General features: G+C 39.3%; 1 protein-coding gene across 2 annotated transcripts in view; it reads right to left on the bottom strand.

Moving 5' to 3' along the window:
• Positions 1 to 18,664, bottom strand: part of VPS50 (VPS50 subunit of EARP/GARPII complex) — a 77,588-nt gene extending 58,924 nt beyond the window's left edge. For both annotated transcript variants that reach the window (XM_084215247.1, XM_084215248.1), the window contains exons 1-6: positions 18,559 to 18,664; positions 16,124 to 16,192; positions 8,780 to 8,902; positions 8,105 to 8,176; positions 3,483 to 3,536; positions 333 to 403 (exon numbers count right to left, since the gene is read on the bottom strand). In XM_084215247.1, coding sequence (XP_084071373.1) covers positions 333 to 403; positions 3,483 to 3,536; positions 8,105 to 8,176; positions 8,780 to 8,902; positions 16,124 to 16,192; positions 18,559 to 18,591 — 422 coding nt within the window. In that variant the 5' untranslated portion in view covers positions 18,592 to 18,664. The remainder of the gene's footprint in view (positions 1 to 332; positions 404 to 3,482; positions 3,537 to 8,104; positions 8,177 to 8,779; positions 8,903 to 16,123; positions 16,193 to 18,558) is intronic.
• Positions 18,665 to 21,223: the final 2,559 nt, after the last annotated feature.

A 21,223-nucleotide genomic window follows, 5' to 3' on the forward strand; every position in this document is an offset into this window, starting at 1 on the left:
TAATCAATTCTAAAAAGTCCAACAAAATACGTGGTAGATAAGATTATCAGCATTGTTAGGGGAACTCAGAAAATGAGACTGTACCAACAGACAACTAAGAAGGTACATCCTCCCTTCTGTACCTGTCTGAGCTTTCAGTTTCAAAGAGAACTACCAACTGCGAAAGTGAAAGCTCAAGAGTTTGCAACTGTTTCAGTATCTCTAACTACTACTGCTAATAGCATTCAGCACATGAACAGGAAATACCATCAGCAAGCAAACTTCCTGGGTTTACAGATTTCCTGTTAAATACTTCCCCATTTTCAATCTCTGCAGTTTCTTAAGCAAGATACCTTCTTCCATTTGTGCAGATAACCGCTGCTAGCTGAAGGCCACTCTGCAATGATGTAACACGCTCGAGTTCCTACAGAGAGACAACAGGTTAAACAAATATACAAGTCAAACAAATATACAAGTTACACACCAGTGAAGACTACTGATTAATATATTTCTCTTGAGATGATATAATGACTTTGTGGAGTTCCTTCATATATTATTTGTTTCATCATTTTATATACACTAAGTACTGCAATGTAACATGAACATAAACTATATTTTGTAATACAATTCTCTTTTGAAGATAAGATAGTTGAAATCTGTTTTCATTGCAGTGGGACCTTCTACATTCATATATTGCACATTTAGCCTAAGAATTCCTATACCATTAATGCATTACAACAGAATGATCTAAGCTTCAGGAACAGAAGCACAGGGCTTAATTTGCATTAATATGCCACAGAGCAGCAAAACAAAAAACACAAATTATGTTCCACACAGCATTTTCTTGTTTAGAAGCACTTGTGTTCTACCAATTTAATAGATGTCACATCATAATGAATGTTAATTGTATCCTGTTGACTTTCAGCTGAAAACTCTTCAGCAGAGGTGACCTGAATTTAGCTTGATTTTGACTTAGTGAAGTGCCTATCATAATCTCAACTCCTTGAAAAAAATAAATGTTTTAATATAACTATTAGGATTTCTTTTGTTAGAACAGCTCTGCAGAAAAGTGCATTCTCTCCTCAGGCTACAGAAAAAGAGTCTTGTTTGTTTGTTTGATGGGTATTTTTGGTTTTTTTGGGGGTCGGTTTTTCTTTGGTGAGGGAGGTTTATTTTATTTTTTAATTCTGCTCATCATTTCAAAATGTATCAAGTGCCTTCCATGAGAAGGGAGATTTTCACTTTGAAAACTCATCTAACTCTAATGATATGACAAGCAAAAATGAGTGCAAAGTTCAGTTCAGTTTTAGATCAGCTCCTGGTCAGTCTCCAAATCACTAAGCTGCATCTTCCACCACAACCTGTTCCTTTATGTTACCAGTGTTGCTTTCTTATAAATGACAGCCTAGCTGCTGATATGCAAAAAATAAACCAAACTTTCCTCAATACCTATTTCTCTCTAAAAACATATCTTGCAAATACCAGAGCTATTCAAAAAGCCATTGTTCCCTTTTTCATGAGGAAACATATACAATAAGGAGCTACTCCACTCCAGCCCTGCTTCTTGCAAAGACTGTAAAATCTCTCCTTTGAATACAACTTGATGGAGAGGAATGGGGAGAGAGTGCAGCCTAGGTATTTCCAAAGAGGGAATCTTCTGCCCACCATTTAGGGCTGAATAAAATTTTTCTCTTCTCAGAAACAGTCTTTAACCCACTCCTAAAGCATGTCTTTCTTCCAAGAACAGAAAACTGTAAATCCCTTACCCTGTGTCTGTGCCATGCCTCTTGTGGCCACAGGAGTGCCTGTCAGACCAGTACTTCACACTAGGCATGGGCTTCAAACCATGATATCCCTAAACTACACTTTGCACAGTGAAAATGTGTCCAGGAGATGTGTTAAACTGCATTTTTGGTTCTTCTAATGATTTGTTACTGTAGCTGAACACTGAACTGGAGCTGCCATTACACGTTCACACAGCACAGCAGGAGGTTCATTTCATGAATCAGTGGGAACATGAGACCTATAATGCCCATCAGAAATCTCCAGTAAGTCTACTGACAAGAATAACTCTGTGCAGGCCCATGCCCCTAAGTAACACTGAAGGATTATTGACTTAATCAGGCACAAAAGCATTTAAGAAAAGGTTTTAAAGGTTTTTACTGGCACAATAGATTTTTAACTGTCCTTTTGGAATAGCTGAAAGCATTTCTAGGTATGAAACAGGTTCACCTCCCTAAGATGTCTGCAAAAGGAACATTAGCATTACACAGCAAAATGCAAGAACATTTGCTGCAGTTCCATTATGCAGTGAAAGGTTTTCAAAGTGAAGCTGCTGGATTCAGGAAAAGCAGCACTCACTCAAAACTATCAATTTCAAACCCACATAACAGTGAAATAGTACCAGAATATTTTTATACCATACAATTATCTTTTCTCCCTCTTCTACACTATCTATCTTGTGAAGACTGAACCAGTAGCACTTACTGTACACTTACCAGCCTCCTTCTGCAATAGCCTCCCACATCATCACCCCTTTAACTAAAACAACTTTACTGTTACAGCCTTTTTCTTCCACCTGCTATTGCAGGAGATGAGGCAAGCAATGGTCACTTCTCACCCCCCATCCCCCCCCAAACTGTTCTTTAAACAGCAGCACTCCTTTTCCCAGGCAATGATGCCAGAACACAGATGGCAACTTCAATAAGGCTGGATGCACTGCCCATAAGAACAAGAGAACAAAAAGGATGCTGTGTCCTCTGGATAAGAGGAAAATGCTTGCAGCTTCATGACATCTACCACAGGTTAATAACCAGGAAGCCATCTTTGTTCTTCCACACTCTATCCAGCTTCTTGCCCAAAGAATTGCCATAATCACCAGAACAACAATGGTGATGTAAGGTGCTGTACACAAACATAAGTATTCACCACAGGATCATTCTCAGGCTAACTTAATAACAATCACCATTTTCACTTTGCAGAATTGTTTGGACATTACTCCCAGGCACATGGTGTGACTTTTGGGGATGGTTCTCTGAAGAGGGAGGAGTTGGACTTGATAATCCTACTCAGGTCCTTTCTAACAGGACACATTCTGTGACTCTCACAACTGCCTGCGATTGGTTGCAGTTAAGCGATCTTAAGAAAGATCATTACTGTTTTCTCTTATGGAATAAGATGTAACACCACTCCTAACCGGGGCAAAAAAGCAGCTCCTGCTGCTAGTCCATTACAGGTACTAGCCAAGCCTGTGAATTCCTGAATTCTGAATTCTTCAGAAGGCCTTGTAAAATGACCATATTACAAAACCTTTATCATCTTAAGGACTTTCAACTCAATACACTGTTGGTTTTCACTATAGAGACAGAGTTTTAGCATACAAAAATAGCTGGTTCCAACGAGGCACTAGCACCCCTAGTACAAATCACCATAACGACACAACTGCAGCATTATAACAGCACAAAATTGAGCAGTTTATTCTTGAAAACTGTTAGTTGGCTTACCTCAACATATGCAGGCTGTTTTTCAAGGATTAAATCTGCAACTTTCTTAGATACCTTAAAAACAAGAACACTCCATGTAATACATAGCAATCTCAATTAAGTAGGCCATGCCCATACTAAAGTTCTGCAAACTTATGATTCTCTACCATTAAATTCTGTATTTTTCAAATTTATTAATAAGTATTCCATAACAACATATTAAAAATTGTTTAAATTATTATCAGTTTTCCTTAGAACCAAGATAAAAGAAACGTTCACAAGTCCATCTAGCAATTGGTTGGCATTTTTAAACTACTTAACTCTCTGCTTGTTAAGGAACATGCTAGAAAAGCAAATAGAAATAATTTGGAGCACTGCAAGTGTTTACATTTTGCTCATGCTATTGCTAGAGTACAAATTTAAGTCAATGATATAGCATGGTGTGCTGGCTTGGGCTGGGGTATTCAATTTTCTCCAAAGTACTTGGGCTGAAACCAGTTTTGGTAGCACAGAGATGTTTCAGTTGAGCAGTGCCTGCAGAGAATCGAGGCCTTTTCTACTCCTCAAACCACCTCACCAGCAAGTGGGCTGGGGGTGCACAAACCTTTGAGAGGGGACAAAGCTGAGGCAGCCGATCCCAACTGACCCATGGAATATCCTAAATATACAGTGTCACGATCAGCATATACAATCTGGGGAGAAGAAGGAAGTGAAGGATGCTCAGAGTGATGGCATTTGTCTTCACAAATAAATGCCACACATGTTAGAGCTCTGCTCTCCTGGAGAAGGCTGAACAGCTGCCTGCCCATGAAAAGCCGTGAATTAATTCCCTGTTTGGCTTCACTTGCTTTTGTGAAGCAAAACCTTTTATTAGGTTACCTATTTTTTAGATATTTCTTAGCTAAAGAAATTAGCTAAGAATTACCTATTTTTTAGCTATTTCTTCTGCATTATCTACCTTTATCTCAACCCATGAGCTTTTTCACTTTTATCCTCCCATTCTCCCCCCTACCCCACTGGTGGAGAAGTGAGGAGAGGTTGCCTGATACTTCATTGCCATCTAGAGTTAAACCACAACACATTTAACATAAGGACACCTACCTTTGGGACTGATACTGCACTAAAGTAAAACTATGTCAAAATTAATATGCATCCTCTACATATTATACCCTTCCTTTAGAACACAGAATATGTATATTTTTAAATTTTCTCCATTGCTCTGAGTATAATTCTAAGTACAACACTCCTGAGAGCTGCTGTCTGTATTGAATTTAAAAACTGGGCATTGCTACCTTAATCAATTTCTTGTCCACAAACACATCAAAAGAAATCCAGCAGTAACAGTCTTATAAACACCAGCTCGAGAATAGTGTATTTAGTTTTGTTTTTCATCAGGGACTAAAAATATTTAAGAAATGGTTCATACATGACAAAGAAATTATTGGTATCGCTCTATATTCTTTTGGATGAACAATACTCCCAGAAGTGGAAATAAAACTGGCTATGACAGCCAGCCCACAATGCACTACTGGCAAAGAGAAACAAAGAGGTTTTTGTAAACTTGACTGATTGACTGCTATGTTTGCCTAAACATAGCACAAATTTGAGCTCTTCAATCAGCATTCCTGTAACAATCTTATACTGGCTCCATCAGCTCAATTCCCATCCTCTGGAAGAGCACTTGCACATAAATGGTCTTTGAAGTATTCCAATGTCATCAGGGGGCAATGTGGACAAGGGGCATATACCCAGCTATGCTTTCCTCCTTCCATATCAAAAGCAGGCCAGAACCACAGAGCAATTTTAAAACTGTTCAGTTGTTCTTAACCTTTGAGTTGTTCCATAACTAATAAATCTTTCCTCTGCAGGACAGCAGAAGAACCACTCCAGAGCGAGGTGGGGTCAGGATAGGATATTATCAATCTGAATGCTACACAAGCCTACGTGACCCTGGGGCTCTCAAGAAACTTTGTTCACTCCACAGTCTATGCACTGTGAAATTTGCACCTTCTTTTTTCAACATATTCTTCATACTAGTCCTGTACCTGTAAAAAACTTTCAACCATGGATATATCTGCTAGTTATTCAATGCTCTAGTACTGTTAAGCAATGTTCAAGCAGTACACATGAATAGAATATATTTCTTTTCAGTTTTTACACTCTTTTTGTTTTGCAAGTCCTCAGTTACTCTTGAATAATAACGACCTCAACACTGACCAACACCTGCTACAGGTACTTTTTTTTCTTTCCCAGCACTTAGTGATACTACTTTTCTTTCTGAGGTTCCAAGCCCTCAGATACTTTTTCCGGTGAGCAATACTATGCCCAGTTACTTTGTTTATTTCCCAACTGCCACACCCCTTTTGCCATCTTCCATACAATTGTGCTGTGCTAAGTCTTGGAATCCTGAACTGCAGCTGCTAGCACTGAATGCAACCATAGTTATCAATGCCTGCCAACAACATTTGCTGAAGGGACAAAAAATTTTCTCTTTCTTAATCACATCAGTAAAAAATATTTCATCTTCTGAAGAAAAAACAACATAGCTAAGGATATTAGACTACTAATTAAAATGAAGTCTAGCAGGCATACAACTAAAAAGCCTTTCTAATCCAAATTGTCTGTAACAAGACAATTACAAATTAAAGTTGTTATGATACATACATTAAAAAATATTTGAGCAAGTTGGGATCTTTCCAGTGGAATGCAAAACTATTGAGAAAACTACAGAAAATAAGTCAATAGTGACCCTGAAAACAACAGGATGACCAAGATCAGCTGTGCAAGAGCAGTCAGTGCAGATCTAAGCTCTAGTACCTGCAATTCACACTCATATAAGTGCTTTGCATTACAGAAATTTAGAAGTTGGTATTATCTCCAAACTATTATTATGTATTACTCTGCCAGCTTTAGGTACAGACACTGAAGTAAAAAAGGCAGTATTTAGTTTTTTGCAAAAGCAGAGACGTGTAATATGTCAACAGGCCTCTTGAATCCTCTACCTAATAATCTATTCACCATTAAAATATTTTTAGGACTGAACTAACAACATTCTGCAGTTTTGTTTTCCATGAAAGACACTAACGTCCTTTAAGGCAGACAGTTCTCTAAATGACCTGTCACAAGGTAAATGGATAACAGCTGAGATACAAGAAGCAAACACGCAACAGCCTCTCACACTCTACCTGAAAATATGACATAAGGACATGAAATACAGCATATAAGAAATTTTAGCACTTTGGCACATGCTCAAGGAGGAAATAATTCCTTCCTATACCAGAAACACATTTTGACTAAATTAAGAAAGAAACAAGCAAGGACCAATCCTGACTGGGGAAAATTGGTGAGGGAAGAACTGGGCACATGGTTCTTGTCAAAAGTTTTGGCTTTAACAGTTTTTACCTGTTTGTATTCTAAAAGAAAGACACATCTGGCCATATTTACTGGAAGACTTGTGCTCAGTTCTCTCCCCTATTATTCATTAGCTGCATGCACTTTTCAATTTAAATATTTCATGGCAGCAGCCATGCTCTGAAACTACTCCTTCACCTATAGCCAGTTCCCATCCTGCAAGCAAATAATGGCCAAGACATTGATAACACATATCAGGATTATGCAGCATATCTCACTGAAGTTGTCTCAGTCTTGAGAGCACTTCCTTGCAAAACAAGGTCACCACCAGATGTCCTCTTAAAATTAAAAAAAAAAAAAAAAATACAAAGCACCACCACCACACAAACACACAAAAAAAGCTACTACCTCTCACTCACTTCCAACTTCTTTCCCTATAAATCTTGGTGAGAAACATGGAATATTCATTTCCTCAACTTCTCACTAATCTTTCAAAAAACTTCATAGGTATATTATGGAGAAAGCAGTTTAAGGCAGAAGGCACTCAGTTTATGTATTGTTAACAATGCAAGATTCTCCTGTACGTTTCATTTATTTGAAGACATGAATTAGGATTATTACTTCTATTTTACTTGCAGATACTCTCCAAATGCCACAGTTAACAGATTAGTTTCCTGTACCATGTTATTCATCTCAAAAGATTAATGGAACAACAATTAATACATGAGTAGAAAATTTAAGAGTCTGCAACATAACAAGCACCTTTCAAACACTGCAATTCTGATTTCTCCTCATTCCTTGTAGTTACTACTCATTACATTTCATTTGGTTTATTACATAAAAACTCTGTATCAGTGTTCACTAAAAACCCTTGTGAGCAATTAACATATTGGCAAATGAAAAGTAAGAGAAAATAGCATCTTCAAGGAGAGAGTTTTTAAAACATTTTATGTCTTACATTGCCAGAAATCTCTCAAAGAGATATTACTCCACTATTCAGCACTGTGTTGAACATTACAAGATAAATATTCAAAAAGTCAAGTTTCTAAAGAAATAGTTAGCACATTTGCTCTTTGTTAGAATACTTAACACTAAGATTTACTTCCATGATTTCATATGATTGTATGATTTAGTGATGATTTTCCACTATAAAGGCACACAACATGATGTTAAAAAAATACTTAGTATCTAATGTGTTAAGAAATCAAGTTTTTTTCAGTTACACTTCTTGCTAGACTTATACAGAAGACAGCAAATTGTGTAAGGCTACAGAGGAAAAAACTTTTACTTACAGCAGCTTGCTGTTGTTTTAGTTTGTCTCTGTACTCTTCCAGTTCTTGAAGACTAAGTACTGGAGGAAGCCTCTGCATTTAAATAATAAATTAAAATCAGTAAGAAATTAAAGGTTGTTAACTCACACACAGCATTAGTTAGGCATTCAGTTTCATTAAAGAAACATTCTTGTGGTTTCTGTAATCTAACTTGCAGAATTAATCCATTTTTCCAAATTATGGATACTGAAATCAGTTAGTGTTAAAATATACAACATATGCTCATAATTGCCTCATGTGGTATTATAATTACCTCAAAGTTACTTTATTTTACATCATATATGTATACACACAACCACCCAATCACAGAAATTATTGTCTCTGCCAGTTTGCTAAAAATATACACAAAATATAGAACAGATTTGTTTCCTCAGCTATCTTGACTTTTTCACTTCAGTTTAAATTACAAAATGTCTGTTAGCATATTCTACTACATTAAAAGAAGACACTCTATACTATATATATGCACCAATACTCTATGCTAGAAGCTGCACAGAACTGCAAGATAACCTAGGGGAGTACAGTGTTGTATTCATACAAGATCTAAGAAACCAAATATAGCTCATTGAAACAAGCATACTTTTGGTCTTCATTTTTTGGTATGTTACCTTTTTTTTTTTCAAGATGACAGCTTACCTCTAACTCATACTTCACAATATCAAAGGAGTCATTGGAAAAATAAACTTCTTCAATGCTGTTAATTATTTCCTGTTGTGCCTGAGGATCAGGTGGTTCTTCATGTAGTTCTCTAAGCTCCTCCTGCATAAAACAAAAAAGAATTTCCATCATGTAATAACACATCCTAGGAAGAACGACCTTTTAACAAAACTTACATCTTCCAAAAGTCACTTCCAACATTAGCACAAGAAGCAATGGCAACATACAGAAAGTACAGTACACTGTGGCTTGCATTTCCCATTAGGGAGAGCAAGACATTTAAAACTTTTCAAAAAACATAGGGTAAAACTTCAATGTCACAGCCCACTTAAACACTTCTCCATAGATTTATGGCACCAAGTGCATGATGAGTCCAGTTTTTTCCTCCTCACCTTTAGAAATTCTCATAATAAACTAAAAATAAACTGGCAGACTATTTCTCCAGAAGGAGAAAAAAAAATTGCACAAAACCAAAACAAATAAAACTCGAATTTTTTAAAACTGACGAACCTTCTTTGTAAATGACAGGTAGACAGTGTCATTACAAATGCATCACTTTTCAGTTCAACCCACACATCCACTGAAATAAAAGATATGCCATTAAAGACTTGATTTCTTCAGGTAAAACCAGAACAGATCTGCCTTCTTTTCACAAGATTAACAGCTCTCGGATTTTAGCACAGTGGTCTAAGCAGAGATGTGCTGTCAGCCTTCTGAAAGCTCATATTCTGGAGATAAGCATTCCCTCCTTGCTGTCATGATCTCCTCTGGAAGGTCTCCCCAACAACGCAGATGCTTCCAGTGGCTGAAGCAAACCAAGGACTCAGCCTGACCCTCCTCTTCCTCTGGACATCGCAAGTAACACTGGCCCCTCTCCTGAATGTCATTCATTCAGAAAGAATGAAAAATCCTTTATCAGAGACTCAAAAGGGAGAAGTGTTATAATATTCTTTCATCAAAAGTAAAGATAAAATGGATCAAACTGCTTGATAATGAAATTAAAACTCTGGTGAAGCAATCCAGCAGACTGAAGAGTCCCATAATGACCGTGAGCCTGCCAGCAGCGCTGAGTTAGTCCAGCGGGGCAAGGTGCTGGTATTTTCATCGCAAAGAGCTCAAAGGTTTATTTCACCACTGCGGTACCCAATTTTAGATTAAATGACTGAACAGCCCCTCATTTGCTTATTTTGCACGTCAGCTGAGATAAGGTCAATGTCCAGGCAAAGTGACCCTTACAAGACACAGCAAGGCGCTGCTTCTCCACGCACTAAGAGGCAGCCAAGGGCTCACAAGCGGGCGGTTTGGGAGAGCATCAGAGGAACTGTTGCTCCTCTGAAATACTTCTCACAAGATAAAAAACAGGGGGGAAAAAGGAAACGAAGAAAAAGGTGGGACGGTGTGGAAATAAAAAGCAACGACTCCGATACAGGGGAAAACGGGTTCCAAGCACATCTCGCGTCCCCGAGCGGCCACACGCGAGGCCGAAGGCAGGCCCCAGGCGCGGCCGCCGGCGGGGCTCGGGCGCCCCCGCTGGGCCGCGGGCCAGGCCGCAGCCGGGAGGCTCCGAGCCCGATGGGGCAGCGGGGAACGGGAGAAAAACCATAGCGGAGGCACCGGGGAACCGGAGAAAAGCCCTCGAGCAGCCGCCTTCTCCCGCCCAGGCGTCTCCGATCTCCCTCTGAAACGTGTGATGCAGTCACTGCCACCAGCGCAGGTGAACGCGGCAACCCACGCCCAGCCAGAGAAAGGACACGGACTGCACCGAGAGAAACAAGGAAATAACGCAGTTATATCGTTATACGGCTGTAATGGTAGCTTCATAATGTACACCCCACTGTAAATCAGTTTCACATCTTACAGTACATTGAGTTTTAGCTACATGAAACTAAAATTAAAAATTATCCAACACCAGCAACAGGGTTGACTGAACCACTGAAATTGGAAAAACTGAATTTATCATCCAATATTTGCCTACAAGTTCCTGCATGGTGGTTTCCTAAAAGAAAAAAAAAAAGATGAAAAACTAACCAAAGAGGAAATGCTTAGGACCATTTGAAATTCTGGACTACTGATACCTTGCCATATTGGTGAAAAAATATCTCAATACCATAGGTCAGTGGTGATTTACATCTGCTAAAGATGCATTAAGAAAGCCATTATGGACACACATTCTGGATTTTATGTTGGGGTGCCTAAGGAAATTGCTAAGAAACCATTTTATTCTGTCTCAGAAAGATCACTCATCTGAGTGTTTCTTGCCAAAACACTACTCAGGAAAATATTTATTAAATGACAAGGTTTTTCTTCACCTCATTCATTTTCTTCTAGAAAAGCAGTCGAGTTATAACTCTCCAGGATTAACTTTAGTTCCCCATAAATCACATGATCTGACACCAGACTTTCTGCCATGATAACCTGCAGCTTTCAGAATATCACGCTCCAGTGGTTTGAAATAACAACATAGTGAAGGCAAATTTACTCACTCACCACTAAAAAGGGCAACTATCCCTAGCTAAACTTTATTTGCTGATATTCTATTTTCCTCATCCTTTCAATCAGATACACAAAAACAATTTTACTATGTAGAAATAAGCCTATAGTTTCAGGGGTCTTGGCAAAGGGCCGGTTTAGCTCTGTGGACTTGGTACAGTAGAAGGAAAGAGAGAAGCTCTATGAAATCCCTCAAGGTATTTTTCCACCCCAAAACTTGTCTAGCTATTGCCATATAAGTATCTTCCTTAAAAAGAAAAAAAATCAACAATAAAACACAATAAACATTTTACATTTTATGTTAATTCAGCAATTCCAAGTGCTTATTCTGAACAGAAAAACCTGTTAAAAATTGTGACAGCAGGAATCTCATTATAAAACCCTTGCAGAGAACTTTCCCATTGCTAAACAGAATTAATTGGATACACAGGAGGCCAGGAAGAGCAGCATATTGGCAAGGTGGACCCCACAACCTCCACTTCAATCTACCTGTCCAGGTTAACACACACATTCAGCTGTAGGAACTCTCCAATTAATAATGGGCCAACACAGCCTGGTAAGATACTGTTTCACAGGCTACTCATTTTCCCAAAGTTTTATTCAGCAAGAGGCCTCACCTCCTACCTAAAACTCGTGTCACTTGTGGTGCAAATTGGACCTTTTTTCCCCCCAGTACTTTGGGATCATATTTTCATAGAAAAACAATTTATCCTGTCAGGTTACCACTAGTGCAACCTTCAGCAGCAGGCCCCTCTCATTATGTCACCTAAATAGATCAGTGAAAGACAGCAGCTGGGAAGGAAAAGAAAGAAGGAAACAGAAGTCTGACAGCTTTGCATGCTTGAAGAAGTCATTGCTAAATAAAACACAGTACTTGCATCCACACACATCTCACATAATTTTCTCTTTCTGTTCTATGGAAATAGGAGTTTACAGGCTAGAAGCCTGTGGCAATTCCTTGAAATGTATTTCAGAAGAGTCATCTCATTGCACACTCATCTGAAATGCAGTTCAGCAAGTTTTAGAAGTCTACCCAGCTATTTCCCAGTGCATCACACTCCCACTCTCCTTGTATGCTATGTTGCCTGTAGCAGCAAAACCAATATTGCTCTGTTGAATGAAGCATTACTTGTAAGGAGTAGAAGCAAACACTTTCTGCACTCCAGTCACTATCACCTAAAAGACTGGGAAGTGAAGACATTGAAAAAAGTTAACTGATACTACTCAGAGAAAAAAAATTCTAAACAGTTTCTAATCTAGTTAAAAACTGAAGTTCAGCAACAGCCTATGCACTTTTATCTGGAGATTAGCAGGGGCCAAGTCTGCACTATACTGATTTCTTTTCTCTCAGGAACCAAAAACACACCAATGAATATGCTGCTGATTTATGTCCCTCCATTCTGAACATGGATAACACCTGTGCTAAAACCCAATCCTAAATACCAGGATGAGGGCCGTGCTCAACAGATTCAATCAGCAGCAATACTGCAACATTGCACCAGTGTGAAATAAAAGTATTAAAGCATCTATATATGTATCTGTGTACACACATGCAAACACAATCTTTGAATTCTATCTATATACAAAGATATATTTAGAGATTATATTTGTCTTATAATCACAGAATACACTGAGTTTGAATGGACCCACAAGGATCATCAAATCCAGCTCCTGGCCCTGTGCAGGACCATCCCCAAAAGTCATATCATGTGCCTGAGAGCATTGTCGAAATGCTTCTTGAACTCTGTCATGCTTGGTGCTGTCACCACTTCTCTGGAGAGCTGTTCCAGTGCTCAACCACACTTGGGTGAAGAATCTTTACCTAGAATCTAATCTAATGTATATATATATTATACTATACTATAACAGTATATATTCAATAAACCAATATACATACATAACTATATATAAAACAATCTACTATTTCTCTATATGTTTTATATAACAATTAATGTCTATAATATCATTAAATACAATGTATAACTATATTGATGAACTTACTTTGCTTTTCCTCCCTGCTCCTCCCTCCCCCTTCCCCAGCTAGGGAAGGCAGTACCACAGAGGAATTTGTGGTATTCCCTATCTTTCATAGCAAATGCTCAGAACTTTCTTTTGATCTCCCCTTGTTCAATATGTGTAGAGAGTACCTCCTAAAAACCTCTCACTATACCAAAACAAACATTATACTTTGAAAACAACTCTCTTTAATGGAGAGAATAACAAAGTTGGATAGGTTCTATCCATAGAACATGTTAGCCACACTCCTACTTAATGCACTTGTGAAAAGCACTCAGCTACTGCTTGGGAAATAGAAACCCACATTCCTATATAAACAGGAAAAACATTTTTTTAAAAATCAGTGTTATTTACCATGATAAGCTACAAAGTTAAATAATATTTGTATACTGCATATGAGCTGATTATCATCAAAATAAACATAACCTAATTCAAAGTCAATTCACCATTAATCCAACACACTTGAATTCAAGCATGCAAAATACCTACCTCAGCCTTTTGTGACAGAATCTGCTAACAAAACTGTTATCAGCTTGGGAAAAAACAATAACAGAATGGTTCAAAAAGAATTCGTTTCCCAGGGTAATCAGGGTATGCCAATGAAGTAAGGTATCTCAGTAAAAATAGATGTTATGTCCTTCTACAGATGACTTTCTCTTCTAGATATCATAGAATCATCAAAGAATCATCAGAGAATGATGGAAGGGATCTTGAAGATGGTCTAGCTCCAACTCTCTCCTGTCAGGGACACTTTTCACTAGACCAGGTTGCTCAGAGTTCCATCCAAGCTGGCCTTGAACACTTCCAGGTATGGGGCATCCACAATTTCTCTGGGCAACCTGTTAAATCCAGCCTTGCAGTTCAGATTTGGCTTCTCTACTTTATGAGACTTTATCAGACTCAACCTATTATACACTTACTTCCTACTGAGATACTTCCCTGTGCAAGTGAGTTGGCTGCATGAGTCTGTATTAACAAGTTAAGCAAGTTTGCTGGTGATTTGCCTTCATATGATAAGAAATTTAACTTTTTCAAAATAGTTGCAGGACTTATTGGAGTACCAGTTAATGTGAGTGAATACACTCAAGTACTCACTAAAATGTCCAAATGCCCAGCAATTTCATTGCCTGAAAATAAAAAATTGAGGAGTACGGCCATCACTTCATCATGCTGGCCACAGTCAGCAAACAGTCAGCAAATCAACAGCTTTCAGATATCAAGAACCAAAAAATTTTGCTGGTTTTGCTCTCAGGGCATGGAATGTCAGCAGATTCTTCTTCCTGTCCTCCATATTTCCCATTTAACGTCCAAACTAGTGTGATAGTTCCTCATCTCAAAAAACATGGGTTTGTACCTCGGCTTGTCTAACCAATGGCTTGTCCTTTTACCAGTAGTTCATACTGGCCCTACTTAATGCTGACCTTGCAGCCTTTCATTCTGTATTCTTCTGTATAGCTTTAATGCAGCTTTTGAAGTTTTCAGTATCATTTGTCCTAAATCAGTCTGGAGATCCCAATTTGAATGTGAAAGTGTGACGATGAAAGTGCAGCATCATAACCATTCTGTCATCAAAACAGCTTGAGACTTTAATGATTCAAGAGTCAAATAAAAGCAGTTATTGCTACACAGTGTAGACTTACCAGACATATAACATCAAACCATTACAGAATGGAAATCCAGCCAAGATACCCTACATCTACTCTTACCTGGAGAGCCAACTTGGTAAAAAACTGGTTGCTCAGGGAGTGGCAGGAATCTGCAATTGTGAAACTTAAGCAATGGAGATGTGACAGGTTTCTCAACATTGCTGCAACTGAATACTTTTACTCTTTGATATCAATATATTGGCCACTGTTTCACAAAGTATAATGTACCAATTCAGAGACTCTTACCTGATTTTTGAAATACACAGCAATGCTAATTTTCCGATCTGCCTCAGCACAAGCAACATATTACAGAGTACTTAGACAAAGAAACACAAGGGGTCTTTCAGTTTGATTTTTTAACTATTGTAAAATAGGTCATCTAAATTCAAGTCAGTAATTTAAGTTTCTTATTGGTTAAAGGCAAAGACCAAATTCATAGAAAATAACAACCATAGAAGTCTTGTGAATCCTCCCCTCAGATCAACAGGGAATAAGGAACAGCCAATTATTGTGACAATTGTACCCTCACACACAGATTACTCAGCATGACTTGTGAAATGACAGTGAGCTGGCTTCACTAAAATAGTGAGACTCAAAAAATTACCAAAAACTATTGCTATTATAAAGAGTTAACTTTTAAAGTAGAACATTAAGTTAATTATGTGCTCAAGATTATATTCAGCATTCATGAAGATTATTTTTCAGCATTATTATATGCTGAAGATTAAAACTATGAAATTATAAAATATACTTACAGCACTAAAACCATGAAGAAACTAAATGTTAGGACTAGAACTATACAGGCCATCCATACAGCATCTACTTTCCAAAGTAAAACTCAAAAAGGCATTTTTCTTTTTTCTTCTTTTTTTTTAATTCACTCCAGCAAGAAACCTAAATAATATTAAGATCAGCATCCAGTGACAACTGAAAAGTTTCAAGAAAAAATTTTCCTGCAAATTCATTTGCAGTTGGTGAACTGATTTGTCTCACAGCTCTTAATTCTTTGATTAAAACACACTAAAAGACCTTCAGCAGGAAATAAAACAGAAAAAAAACAACAGTAAACCTGGTGTTAAGGAAGAAAAGAAGACACAACTAAATGTCATTTAACTATAAAATGAAAAACTAAAAACAAAGGGAGTGGGAGGGGAGAGATGTTGTATCATACCTTAGTAGCAATCCGAAAGTTTTCAATAGGACTGAGGTCATTAACACTCTCCTGAGGACTTCTTAGACCCTTTAAAAGAATTTTAATAATCAGTTAAGTTTGATTCCTTTATGTATCTTGCAATCAAGTCTTACCTGATGTTGAATAGGTATCCACAGGTCCCTTAATAAATACTCTGACATGTAGCTGGAAGGTTAAGACCTCATTCTAGAAACTTTAAGCAAGACCATTGGTATATAAATTATGCTCCACAAACATCTAAGCATTTCCAGTTTCATGCTGCAATATGTACCTTTTCAGTACAGTTCACTAACATTTTCTTTATAAAACTCACTCACATCCTCCTGTCAATGTCCGGATGTTATCTTAAATTTTAGAATGAGCATGTGTCCAAAAACATAGCATACTTTATTCCACTACCTTAATGATTTAATGGAATCAAATAACTGAATTCAAGTTAGGTGCCAGCTACTCTATTCCAAGATTATTTCTGCTTGATGGAATATTTTTCTACTTTCCATATTCCACTAGTAGGACTGGCTTTCCCTATGTGTAACTGAACTGAAAAGGTTGCATAATCCACACTAGCTGCTTTATATAATTATTGCTCCTTAAAACACACATAGCCACATAAATAGCATGTATGTTTGTTGACTATCAAACATATTCACAATTTTCATAGAAAGGTTTCAGTGAGAAGGAATTTAAAGATCATATAGTTCCAAGCCCTGCCATGGGCAGGGACACCCTCCACTAGATCAGGTTGCTCAGGACCCCATCCAACCTGGCCTTGAACACTTCCAGGGATGGGGCATCCACAACTTCTCCTCACAACCTGAAACAGCATCTCACCATTTCACAGCTATACCACAGAACAGGCTGCTTAGTACATTTTCTGCCAGCTCCCTAGACAGAAATGAATCTACAAGTTCAGGTTTGAGATATGGTTCTGACTCCAGCTTCCCTTGAGACTTCAGTAAGTTCCTGTGAGTCAAAAGTTTCAGGCCGACTTTCTTCCTTCTCTTGTGATCAATGTTAACAGTATTTTTTCCAAGCCCTTTTCTGGTCCTGGGTACCTATATTTCTAAAAGGACCTGTGCAAGTACTATATTAGTTTATGGTGAGAAAGTTTCTATTTATTCTTGGAAACCGACGAAGTGTTGTACATAATTTCAGTGCTAACTACTACATTTCACAACTGTTTCATCCTCCCAAGATGCAAAACCTCTCCATTTTGGTTTTGATTCCAGATTTTGTCACACATCACTTCAAAACATCCTCCCTCTGCAGTTGCCACCATCAAAGATGACTCACCTCTATGCATCAGAAATTCAAAGTAAGAAACAAGCAAAGCAACTGCTGCAGTTTCTCATATTTCACACAAAATCTTCCCCAAGTCCTCTCAAAAATATGCAGTTCTAGTGACTTACCTCCAGAAGAAATAAAATGTTTCACTTATCAAATGGTAAATGGAACCTAATCCTGCCAAATGACTGAAAATTGCCTGAGTTGTTATCATTTGCAGAAAACATCATCTCCACACTGGGCAGGCTTCCCTACACTCCTCCTAGTCAAGCTGAAAACGCAGCATGTAACCCTCTACTGAAGCGGAACAGATTATTCTGGCAATTCCACTTTCACACAAGTGTTCATTTTTGAGCCCTGCCTCCTGCATAAGGATCACAACTCTGAGGGCATAGTTCTAGGGGAAAAAAAAAAAGCTTCTGACTTTCCCAGAATTTTCTAAAACTATCTAGAATACCTGATGTGGGCGACACAAGTGATTTTTTTAAGTTCTCCAATTAGACACAAATAAAGAGGCTTCTTTTCAGGAGTATCTTATACACGTGAATAACTGGAATGTTCTGCTGATACACTTCCTTGAAAGGACTCTCAATCTTCGAAATATTGGTCCAATCTTAGAAATATTGGTCCAAAATCAGGCTTAGAGCTACACAGTCCTGGAACCAACCGGTACAAGTAGCAGACAGCAGTGAGCTGACAGACACACACCGAGCGCTCTGGCACACACTCACTATGTGCCCACCCAAAAATGTCCCTGGCACCTTCTCAGCCTCGCGTCTCTTTGGACCAAATGCATTTGCTGCCATGTTACAGAACCACAGCCCAGCGCTCAAAACGGTATGTCAAAAAAGCAAACTGACACGGGCCCGCCCTGTCATCTTCAACAACGATTTCTCTGTTATGACAAGAGCTACGCGTTGGCACGGGCGATTCCGTTTCTCGGAAGAGAGAAACAAGGCGTTTCTTCGTTGCAGCAGGAGCTCGCAAGCCCCAAGCCCTCCCTCCCCGGCAGGACAGAGGGCGATGCCCGCGCACCGGCGGCTCTCCGGAGCGCCCGGGCACGGCGGTCCCGAGGAGAGCCCGGGACGGCCGCAGCGGTACCCCGCCGCCCCCCGAGAAGAGCCGCTCACCTGCCGGGTCATCAGCGACTTGATCTTCTGCATGATGGCCCCGCCGCCGCCCCGACTGCGCTCAGCGGCCGCGCAAGGCGCCGGGGCACGGCGCAGCCATGTTGGGCGCCACCTGACCGCGCCCGCCCGCGGCTCCCCGGGAGCGGTAGTTCCCGAGCGGCCGGCCCGACTACAAGTCCCGGCAGCGCGGGCGGCAGGGCGGGCCCTGGAGCTGCGGCGTTTGAGTATTGAGGCGTGCCTGTGTACATTTGGACCTGCCGAGCTCGGAAGATAAAACGGGGCTCTGTGGATGGAGACAAGCTAGAGCGTACGCGTAGACGAGGAGAATTTCCTGCTTGTCTCGGGTTCTTTCGGGCGTTAGGCACAGAGCGCGCCTAGCTTCACCACGGGTGATGGATGTAGTCTTGCATCGGCAAAAGAAGCTTGTGGCACTCTTACTTAGTTGTATTGATGGCAATTTTAAAAAACACACACACCAAACCCACCAGATAGATTTTTAAATCTAATTTATATCAGCACAAGAAAAGAAAGAATTTATCCTACAGTCTTTGCTTAAGTGGAGGCAGCATTCCAGGGGCACGGCTGTGGCGCGGTTGTGCCTGTAGGAAAAGTGGATTTTCCTTCCCGAGGGCACGTAGGTCAGCCCCGCGAGTCTCCGGATCCCGCTGTCACTCAGCGCCGCAGCTGCTGCTGGGCTGTTGCAGGGTAGGGCAGGTACGAGCAGGTGCCTTTGAAACCACACACCGAAAGGGAGGGTCAGGAGCCACGGTCCCTCCCTGCCTTCTTGGGCAGGAGCTCATTACTCCCGGCTACCATTGGGAATACCGTGTAATTGTTTCGTGGAACACCTCTAACAAGCGTAGCACGTAACAAAGTTACTTCTCATTAATAAAAAAACTAAAATTTGCGGGTTGTTGGTGCTGCAAATAGCGTTGCTTTAATGTAGTTGCTTCTGTTCAAAAGGAGGGAGGTTTGATTTGTATTAAGTTTAAGCGCCATTTTACAACTAGCTCAACTACAGGTCTACTGAAAAGAAAAATCCATTTTCCACGTGCACGACATTTGTGTGAGTTTGTGTAAAAACTTGCAGTATATTAATAACATCAAGAATGTATGAAAATGCTGGAAATGATAGGACACAATTGAAAAACATAACTGTGCTTATCTGTTCCTTTTTTATTACTATTTTCTTTGCCCATATGGGACATTTAAAGTGCCAACACAAGTTTTATTCCAGTGCTAAAGGTCCCATTATTTCAGTTAGAACTTAGGATCTATGACCAATATTTTGTTTCATGGTGAAATCAAGTAGATAATAATTTCTAACCTAGGTTTTATGAAGTTTGCAATTTGATATATCAAGCCTACAGTTAGGTGGATTAAGCAGCAACATTCAGGTGCATCCAAACAACAACATTCAGGTGGACAGGACAATGGAAAGCTTTTGGGAATATGTGAAATACCCCCTTTATCTCCTGACATATTTCAGGAGGTGATATTATTTCTGGTGGGATCACTATACTTCTGCTTTATTAAGCGGGAATAACCCTTGTGTTTCTTATATTGGACCTGGAAGCACCTGGGTGTTTTCACCTCTCTTTAACTAAGGTAAAAATTGAGTGCTCATCCCTTCTGATGGGGGCTTAGCACCTTGCTGGACTCCTGCACCTTGCACACAGTGGGGGGGAGGCAATTCCTTCCTACCAGTTGCTCCTGCACAAAGCGGAATGCAGTCTAGCCTAATGTTTGTTAATCCATAACAGTCTGCCTAAGTGCTGTTTAGTGAAAAATATTGTGTGGTTTTGTATGGATAAACCATCTCTGTCACTGCTAATATTTGCTGTTGCAAACTGTTACTGCACAGCTCTGGGAGGCTTTGTCCAGTTTGCTGCTGATTTGTATGGTGAGTGACAGCTTTGGACAAAATCCAAACCCTACATTAATATTAATTTAAACTGATGTAAGTTAATGGAGAAGAAACAATAATCAGCAGTTAACAACTGTAGTAAGCTGTCCACTCTAGCCATAGGATTTTCATTTCAAAGATGTGTCATAGGCACTTGACATCACATGTTTAGAGAAAGGGAGTTAATTCTTTGCTGAGTTATACTTATGTTAAGGAAAAAAATACAGAAAAGTTATGGGCTTGAAAGTCCTAAGAAAAAAATTAGAAAGGCTCTTTAACAGCTGTTTAACAGGGTTTTTCTTTTGTAACAGAAAATGAGAGGCTGCCATTTAAAAAGTTCTGAAAAAAATATTCTGAATACTAATTTTTGTTTGAAATAAGCATGTAGCATCCCAGTATTTTTTATGAAACTGTAACTAAAGGAAGTTAATAACTGTATAACCTGTTCACCTGGTGCGTTTACTTACTTCTATTAATTAAATGTACTTTGTATTGTGTGCCCCATTTATTACATTCTGTGTCATATTTGCTGTGACTGCTGGGGAAGGGTTATGATAAAGTCAGAGGCAATGAAGATGGGTCCTCATCTAACAGGTGCTCCACTCCCTTTGTTCTTTGTATACACATATTCAAATCACATAAGGCAGGGGACAGGATAGGACCTGTTAACTCATTGCTGATTTCCCTAGCAAATAAACCAGCAGCTGCAGGTCCAAGCCCTGGCTTAGTGCTGAGAGGGTGGCATTTGTGTGAGACAGG

Source organism: Fringilla coelebs (genome assembly GCF_963513975.1).
Source record: "Fringilla coelebs genome assembly, chromosome: 1".
In the NCBI taxonomy this organism is placed as follows: Eukaryota; Metazoa; Chordata; class Aves; order Passeriformes; family Fringillidae; genus Fringilla; species Fringilla coelebs.